Source organism: Babylonia areolata, chromosome 27 (genome assembly GCF_041734735.1).
Source record: "Babylonia areolata isolate BAREFJ2019XMU chromosome 27, ASM4173473v1, whole genome shotgun sequence".
NCBI classification, from domain to species: domain Eukaryota; kingdom Metazoa; phylum Mollusca; class Gastropoda; order Neogastropoda; family Buccinidae; genus Babylonia; species Babylonia areolata.
This window is the reverse complement of record NC_134902.1, coordinates 14778864-14788863: the sequence shown is the minus strand read 5'-3', so window position 1 is coordinate 14788863 and position 10000 is coordinate 14778864. Positions and strand designations below refer to the sequence as shown.

Here is a 10000-nt window from a genome sequence, read left to right as displayed (position 1 = left end):
AACATTAACACAGAGTACTATAGGTCCTGATGTGGTATAAACAAACATTACCAGAGTACTATAGATCCTTAATGTGATTTTTTTTTAAACTACCCAGACAGCACTATAGGTCCTTGATGTGGTATGAACAAACATTATCAGAGAGCACTACAGGTCCTCGATGTGGTATGAACAAACATTATCAGAGAGCACTATAGGTCCTTGATGTGGTATGAACAAACATTATCAGAGAGCACTATAGGTCCTTGATGTGGCATGAACAAACATTATCAGAGAGCACTATAGGTCCTCGATGTGGTATGAACAAACACTATCAGAGAGCACTATAGGTCCTCGATGTGGTATGAACAAACACTATCAGAGAGCACTATAGGTCCTCGATGTGGTATGAACAAACATTATCAGAGAGCACTATAGGTCCTCGATGTGGTATGAACAAACATTATCAGAGAGCACTATAGGTCCTCGATGTGGTATGAACAAACATTATCAGAGAGCACTATAGGTCCTCGATGTGGTATAAACAAACATTATCAGAGAGCACTATAGGTCCTCGATGTGGTATAAACAAACATTATCAGAGAGCACTATAGGTCCTTGATGTGGTATGAACAAACATTATCAGAGAGCAGTATACGTCCTCGATGTGGTATAAACAAACATTATCAGAGAGCACTACAGGTCCTTGATGTGGTATGAACAAACATTATCAGAGAGCACTATAGGTCCTCGATGTGGTATGAACAAACATCATCAGAGAGCACTATAGGTCCTTGAAGTGATATGAATAAAAACTACCCAGACAGTACTGTAGGTCCTTCATGCGATATAAACAAAAACTACCCAGAGTACTATACTTTAAACTATCATACTTCAGAAATGTGTTCAGACTTTCCCCATGGCTTTCAACCTAGGACTAGAAGATCGCCCAGATATACTGCTCTATTCCACTCTTTCTGTCAGTAGTGAAGCAAAGAAGACCATGGTGGGGGTGTGCAGAATGCCTGGATAATGTCCGTCAGCAGAACCTGACACCAGGAAAGGTGTTGGGAAACAGCTGTCAGGGCAGACAGGGAAAGGTCTGGGTTGTGCCACTTTTATTTTTCTGGATGAGAGGAGAGGTGAAAAGCATGAGATGTCAACTGTTAACAATCAGCAATTAATGAAATCTGATAGCACTGTCTTCTTCTTCTGAAGCATCGGCTGTCAACTGCAAACAATCAGCAGTTAATGAAATCAGATCGCTTTATCTTCTACTTCTTTGTTTCTGGGCTGGGACTCCCGCGTTCTCTCGTGTGCACGTGACTGAGCTTTTACATGCATGACCGTTTCTACCCCTGCCATGTAGGCAGCCATACTCCATTTTCAGGTGGGTGCATGCTGGGTATGTTCTTGTTTCCATAACCCACTGAACACTGACATGGATTACAGGATCTTTGATGGGCATATTTGATCTTCTGCATAAGTATACACACGAAGGGGGGTTCAGGCACTAGCAGGTCTGCACATCTGTTGACCTGGGAGATAAAAAAAAAAAAAATCTCCACCCTTAACCCTCCTGGTGCGTGTGCCGAAACTGGGGACTGAACTTGAGAAACTCGGGTGAAAATCCAGCCCTCAAACCATTTGGCTACCTCATGGACAAATCAACAAGGAAATCAGCCTGGTTGTCATATTGGTATACACTGTATCTGTGTATCTGCATCTGCGTGTCTGTGCATACACACACAAACATGGATGAGCACACGCTGCACTCACGCACATATATATATTAATCCACCTACGCATACTTATGCTTCAAAACCTTAACACTAACCACTCACGCATATATATATTAATCCACCTACGCATACTTATGCTTCAAAACCTTAACACTAACGATTCCACCCTACTCAAAAGCTCCTCAAAGAAACAAACAACTCCCAGCATTTCAGACTAGAGGCAGGTAGTAAACCCCCCAACGACAAACAAGTTCTGTCCAGTCTTTCTGCCTGGTACAGGTCAAAACCCACAAGGCTGCAGGCTGAAGCAAAGACAAGAGTCCATCAACCTGAAGCAGAGACAGAGTCAACCAGCCTAGCGGCGGTCAGTGACAGAACGTGACCTTGCGTCTTCCGTACCTCTGACTGACGGGAGGGGAGCGGTTGTGGGTGGTGGAGGAGGAAAGGGACGCGCCTTCCATGGAGGACCCTCTGGAGGTGGCCTGGCGGTGGTCGAACAACGGTAACCCCTGAGTGCAATACAATGTGATACGATTACAATACAAAGCAATGCAACGCAATGCAGTGCAATACAATATAGTATGACACAATTCGATATTATACAATACAATTCAGTACACTACCACACAATATATATGATATGATATGATATGATATGATAAAACAAAATACAATACAATAAAATGCAATGCAATACAGCACAATGCAGCACAATGCAATATGATATGATACGATACAACACGACACAATACGACACAATATCATATTATATAAAACAATACAATATGACAAGGCACAACATGACATGACACAACATGACACGACACAACACAACACGACACGACATGATATAATACAATTCAATAAAACACAACAAAATGCAGTGCAGTGCAATACTATACACAACATAACAACACAAAATGAATCAATATAGCACGATACAATACAACACAACACAAGACAACACATCTTTATTCATCCAATTTGGAAATGACTGTGCATCTACAGGCTCATCACTCTCACCTCACAATCTCCCAGACAAAGTCCAACTCACACACAAAAATGACAAAGTGTACAGCATGAATATGTCTAAATTGACTATGAATTTTCTAATCTCTTTATGAAGATTACAACCTGTATCAACACAAAAACAGCACCCTCAGTACCTCCCCCCCCCCAAACCCCCCACTTCGCCAACACACAAAGAACTGACATTCAACTGAAGAACCTTTTTAATACAGAACAGATTGAAGAACACACAGAAGAAGAACACATTGAAACAGAGAACAGACACTAAACTGATGAACACACAGAAGAGAGGTAAAACTGAAGAACACACAGAAGAGAGGTAAAACTGAAGAACACACAGAAGAGAGGTAAAACTGAAGAACACACAGAAGAGAGGTAAAAACTGATGAACATGCAGAAGAGAGGTAAAAACTGAAGAACACACAGAAGAGAGATAAAACTGATGAACACACAGAAGAGAGGTAAAACTGAAGAACACACAGAAGAGAGATAAAACTGATGAACACACAGAAGAGAGTTAAAACTGAAGAACACACAGAAGAGAGGTAAAACTGATGAACACACAGAACAGAGGTAAAAACTGATGAACAAACACAGAAGAGAGTTAAAATTGATGAACACACAGAAGAGAGGTAAAAACTGAAGAACACACAGAACAGAGGTAAAAACTGATGAACAAACACAGAAGAGAGTTAAAATTGATGAACAAACACAGAAGAGAGGTAAAACTGATGAACACACAGAAGAGAGGTAAAACTGATGAACACACAGAAGAGAGATAAAACTGATGAACACACAGAAGAGAAATAAAACTGATGAACACACAGAAGAGAGGTAAAACTGATGAACACACAGAAGAGAGGTAAAACTGATGAACACAGAGAAGAGAGGTAAAACTGATGAACACACAGAAGAGAGGTAAAACTGAAGAACACAGAGAAACGCAGACAGACAATGTCAGCTACTCACAGCGTGTTTCCTGATGATGACGTTAAGCTGTTTGCTTCCTTTCAGCACCACCACTGCCTGTACACACAACACACAATACACATCACAACACACAATACACATCACAACACACAATACACATATCACTAACACCTTCCTTTGTCAATATGTTTTTTTTCCTTTCCATGCAGCATCTGGTGGGTTGTCAAGGCCTGACTGACTGGCATGCTGAGTCTATAGGCATCTGCTCTCCTGCTTTGAGAACTCATCTATATCAACATGCTTTCTACTGCTTCCATGCTTTGAGAACTCATTTATATCAACAGACTTCCTACAGTGCTCCTCTACTTTGAGAACACATTTATATCAACAGACTTCCTATGTGGAGTGATGGCCTAGAGGTGACGCATCCGCCCAGGAAGTGAGAGAATCTGACAGCACTGGTTCGAATCATGGTACAGTCACCAATATCTTCTCCCCCTCCACAAGACCTTGAGTGGTGGTCTGGACGCTAGTCATTCGGATGAGATGATAAACCGAGGTCCGGTATACAGCATGCACTTAGTGCACGTAAAAGAACCCACGGCAACAAAAGGGTTGTCCCTGGCAAAATTCTGTAGAAAAATCCACTTTGATAGGAAAAACAAATAAAACTGCACGCAGGAAAACATTTTTTAAAATGGGTGGCGCTGTAGTGTAGCAACATGCTCTCCCTGGGGAGAGCAGCCCAAATTTCACACGGAGAAATCTGTTGTGACAAAAAAGAGAAATAAAATACAATACAATACACTGCTCCCCTGCTTTGAGAACTCATTTATATCAACAGACTTCCTATGTGGAGTGATGGCCTAGAGGTGATGCGTCCGCCCAGGAAGTGAGAGAATCTGAGAGCACTGGTTCGAATCATGGTACAGTCGCCAATATCTTCTCCCCCTCCACTAGACCTTGAGTGGTGGTCTGGACGCTAGTCATTTGGATGAGATGATAAACCGAGGTCCGGTATACAGCATGCACTTAGTGCATGTAAAAGAACCCACGGCAACAAAAGGGTTGTCCCTGGCAAAATTCTGTAGAAAAATCCACTTCGATAGGAAAAACAAATAAAACTGCACGCAGGAAAAAATACAAAAAAAAAAAAGGGTGGCGCTGTAGTGTAGTGACAAGCTCTCCCTGGGGAGAGCAGCCCAAATTTCACACAGAGAAATCTGTTTTGACAACAAAGACAATACAATACAATACAATACAATACAATACAATACACTGCTCCCCTGCTGTGAGAACTCATGTATATCAACAGACTTCCTACATTACTCCCCTGCTTTGAGAAATCATTTATATCAACAGACTTCCTACATTACTCCCCTGCTTTGAGAAATCATTTATATCAACAGACTTCCTACATTGCTCCCCTACTTTGAGAACTCATTTATATCAACAGACTTCCTGCACTGCCCCTATGCTGTGAGAACTCATGTATATCAACATACTTCCTACACTGCTGCCCTGCTTTGAGAACTCATTTATATCAACATACTTCCTACACTGCTGCCCTGCTTTGAGAACTCATTTATATCAACATACTTCCTACACTGCTGCCCTGCTTTCAGAACTCATTTATATCAACAGACTTCCTACACTGCTGCCCTGCTTTGAGAACTCATTTATATCAACAGACTTCCTACACTGCTGCCCTGCTTTGAGAACTCATTTATATATATATTCCTACAGCATCCACTCCACAGTTAGCAAAGCCTTGTTCGGTTTTTGGTGAACGCTGGGCAGGTTCTTTTATTCCTAATTCAGAAAATGATGACGTGGGGTGCCGATAATCTGCAGTGAATACAACTGTCTTTTTATGATTTATGATGATTTTATCAGATGTGTGCACCCTATATGAGATCGAAATCTTTTTTTCTTCTTGATTCAAGTGGTGTGCCTCATGCGCTGCGGCGCCTTGCAGGTAGAAAATTACAGGTACAATGTGTATTATCGTTTTCTGGTTAATAGTTTTTATCAACCTTTTAAGATTTACAGTGTATATATTTCTATTTTTCTGCATGCTTACATGCACATAACAGGTTTTTGTATTTGCATATTCACATGAAGACTTAAAGAGGAAAGTGGCAGAATGGTTAAGACACTAATCTGCCTGCGAAGTGTCTGTGAGGGTCTGCATTCAATTCCCAGTCTCGCTCTTTCTCCTAAGTGTGAAAAGAAAATCAAACTGAGCATCTAGTCATTCAGGTGAGACGATAAACCAAGGACTCGTGTTGCTGCATGCACTTGGCGCACTGAAAAAGAACCCACGGCAATAAAGCGTTGTCCTCTAGCATTATTCTATGGAAGAAATCCACTCTGATAAGTATACAAATACACATATTCCTGCACTCAAGGCCTGACTAGCATGTTGGGTAATGCTGCTGTCAGGCATCTGCCTAGCAGTTGTGGTTTAGTGTGTATGGATTTGTCCAAATGCAGTAACGCCTCCTTGAGAAACTGAAACTGATACATGAAGACAAAACTAAAATGTATGATGGGCGCAATAGCCGAGTGGTCAAAGCGTTGGACTTTCAATCTGAGGGTCCCAGGTTCGTATCTCGGTAACGGCGCCTGATGGGTGAAGAGTGGAGATTTTTCCAATATCCCAGGTCAACGTATGTGCAGACCTGCTTGTGCCTGAACCCCCTTCGTGTGTATACGCAAGCAGAAGATCAAATACACGCGCTAAAAATTCTGTAATCCATGTCAACGTTCGGTAAGTTTTGGAAACAAGAACATACCAAGCATGCAACACCCACAAAAACGGAGTATGACTGCCAATAAACAGTCCTACACGTAAAAGCCAACTCATGTACATACAAGTGAACGTTAGAGATGCAGCCCAAGAATGAAGAAGAAGAAGAAACTAAGATATATAACACACATAAAAAATCTACACATCTTTCCCACTGTGCAGCACCAAGATTCAACCCACAGACCTTCAGGTCAGGAAGTCCCCTGGCACTAACCACCTAGCCCACCCTGCCCTAACCAATGCTGTCGGACACTCACCTCTTTGTGTCCTATGTTCTGGAAGCTGGAGTCGTTAACCTCCACGATCTGATCCCCGACCTCTAACCCCACTTCCTGTGCCAGGCTTCCCGGTCGAACCTTCTCCACGAAGATGCCCGGGTAGTAGGAAGGGCCGCTCAGTATTCTGCCCGGCAGAGAGCGCAACACAGTGCACAGCACACGTTTGTGTCCAGTCCCTCAGTTTGTTTTGTGATCTCTGCATTGGCACGACATCATTCTTGCTTGTATGTAAAATGTAGAAATTGAACTCTCTTGGTATTTGTATATGTATGTGTATGTGTGTGTGTATGTGCTCACTTGAATGTGTGTGCATGTGTGTGTGTGTGTGTGTGAAAGTGTGTGTGTGTGTGTTTGTGAAAATGTGTGTGTGTGTGTGTGTGTGTGTGTGTGTGTGTGTGAAAATGTGTGTGTGTGTGAAAATGTGTGTGTCTGTGAAAGTGTGTGTGTGTGTGAAAGTGTGCGTGTGCGTGCATGTGTGTATATGTGAAAGTGTGTGTGTGTGTGTGTGTGTGTGTGAAAATGTGTGTGTGTGTGTGTGTTTGTGTGTGAAAATGTGTGTGTCTGTGAAAGTGTGTGTGTGTGTGTGTGTGTGTGTGTGTGTGTGTGTGTGCGCGCGCGTGTGTACACACCCTTACACACTGAACCTTCCCTTGCAAGGCACACACACGCTCACATGAAAGCATGCGCACACTCACACACATAAATACACATGTACACATACATACATACAGAAATATCAAGAATATGCGTCACAGTAAGACATCTTGATAAAAAACAAAATAAGTAATCTGTTACAAAGATATATCTCTCTGTCCTTTGCCTGTGTGACCTACCCGCAGCCAATGGACTCGTAGCCGGTACAGTCAATGAAGATCTTCAGCTCCACCCCTTTTCCTCCGTTCACTTGTTTCTCTGACAGCACTTCGTCCTGCAACACCACAGTTCTCATGATGATGCTTAACACTACACAGCACAGCACAGAACAGACATTGTACAGCACAGCACAGTGCAGCACGCGGCACACTGCACAGCACAGAATAGTGCAGCACACTGACACAGTATGTACTACACAGTACACTACGTTGCACAGTGCAGCACAACTAGAGAGCACAGCACACTGCACAGCACAGAATAGTGCAGCACACTGACACAGTATGTACTACACAGTACAGTACACTACACTGCACAGTGCAGCACAACTATACAGCACAGCACACTGCATAGCACTCTAAACAGCACAGCACAACTACAACTACACAGCACAGCACAACTAGAGAGCACAGCACAGCACAATACACTGGACAGTACAACTACACAACACAGTACACTACACAGCAGAGCACAACTATATAGCACAACCGCACAGCACAGCACAACTACACAGCACAGCACAACTATACCAGTACACCACACAGTACAGCACACCACAACTACACCAGTACACCACACAGTACAGCACACCACAACTACACAGCACAGTACACCACACAGTACAGCACACCACAACTACACAGCACAGTACACCACACAGTACAGCACACCACAACTACACAGCACAGTACAGCACACCACAACTACACAGCACAGTACACCACACAGTACAGCACACCACAACTAACAGCACAGTACAGCACACCACAACTAACAGCACAGTACACCACACAGTACAGCACGCCACAACTAAACAGCACAGTACACCACACAGTACAGCACACCACAACTAAACAGCACAGTACACCACACAGTACAGCACACCACAACTATACCAGTACACCACACAGTACAGCACACCACAACTACACAGCACAGTACACCACACAGTACAGCACACCACAACTAACAGCACAGTACACCACACAGTACAGCACACCACAACTAAACAGCACAGTACACCACACAGTACAGCACACCACAACTACACAGCACAGTACAGCACACCACAACTACACAGCACAGTACACCACACAGTACAGCACACCACAACTAAACAGCACAGTACACCACACAGTACAGCACACCACAACTAACAGCACAGTACAGCACACCACAACTACACAGTACACCACACAGTACAGCACACCACAACTAACAGCACAGTACACCACACAGTACAGCACACCACAACTAAACAGCACAGTACACCACACAGTACAGCACACCACAACTACACAGCACAGTACACCACACAGTACAGCACACCACAACTACACAGCACAGTACACCACACAGTACAGCACACCACAACTACACAGCACAGTACACCACACAGTACAGCACACCACAACTACACAGCACAGTACACCACACAGCACAGTACACCACACAGTACAGCACACCACAACTACACAGTACACCACACAGTACAGCACACCACAACTAAACAGCACAGTACAGTACAGCACAGCACAATTACTGAGCTTACAACAGCACAACTACACAGCACAGCACAACTACACAGCACACCACAGCACAACTACACAACACAACTACACAGCACAGCACAACTACACAGCACACCACAGCACAACTACACAACACAACTACACAGCACAGCACAACTACACAGCACACTACAGCACAACTACACAACACAACTACACAGCACACCACAGCACAGTACAACTACACAGCACACCACAACTACACAGCACAGTACAGCCACACAGCACAGCACAACTACACAGCACACTACACAGAACAGCACAGCACAACTACACAGCACTCTTCACAACACACACTACACAGCACATAAACAGTGAATACTTTCAGGAACGAAACACACAGAGGTCCGCGTACCTCCATACGCTATACAACACTAACATTAACCCCCCCCCCCCAACCCCCAACCCACCAGGCTCCCTCCCCCTCCTCTCAGTGCCCCACCCTGTCTACCTTTTTCTCCTTGTCCCCACAAAAAAGAAACAATTTACACACATGCACGCTGAGAAAACACACACATGCACACACACACAGAGTACACAAACACAATCACACACACACAATCACACACAAACACAAACAATCACACACACAAACACACACATACCCCCCACCCCCCACACACACACACATTACCAGAGCTCTTTTGGAGTCCATATCTTCCACATACTGCCATGTCACAGTATCTGTCGCATGCCTGCAGCAAAAAAAAAAAAAAAATCTAATGCAACAAACCTTGGCAACAAATAAAATAACTCAACATTGAACTCTTGAATTAATTTAAAAATTTT

At 43.5% G+C, this 10000-nt stretch overlaps 1 protein-coding gene across 11 annotated transcripts in view; it reads right to left on the bottom strand.

The window, feature by feature from the left end:
* LOC143301586 (uncharacterized) overlaps nt 1–10000 on the bottom strand; it is a 70028-nt gene that overhangs the window by 24863 nt on the left and 35165 nt on the right. For all 11 annotated transcript variants that reach the window (XM_076615971.1, XM_076615973.1, XM_076615980.1 and 8 more), the window contains 5 exons: nt 9846–9906; nt 7604–7698; nt 6750–6894; nt 3720–3776; nt 2121–2230 (listed from right to left, as the gene is read on the bottom strand). In XM_076615971.1, the coding sequence (XP_076472086.1) occupies nt 2121–2230; nt 3720–3776; nt 6750–6894; nt 7604–7698; nt 9846–9906 (468 nt within the window). The remainder of the gene's footprint in view (nt 1–2120; nt 2231–3719; nt 3777–6749; nt 6895–7603; nt 7699–9845; nt 9907–10000) is intronic.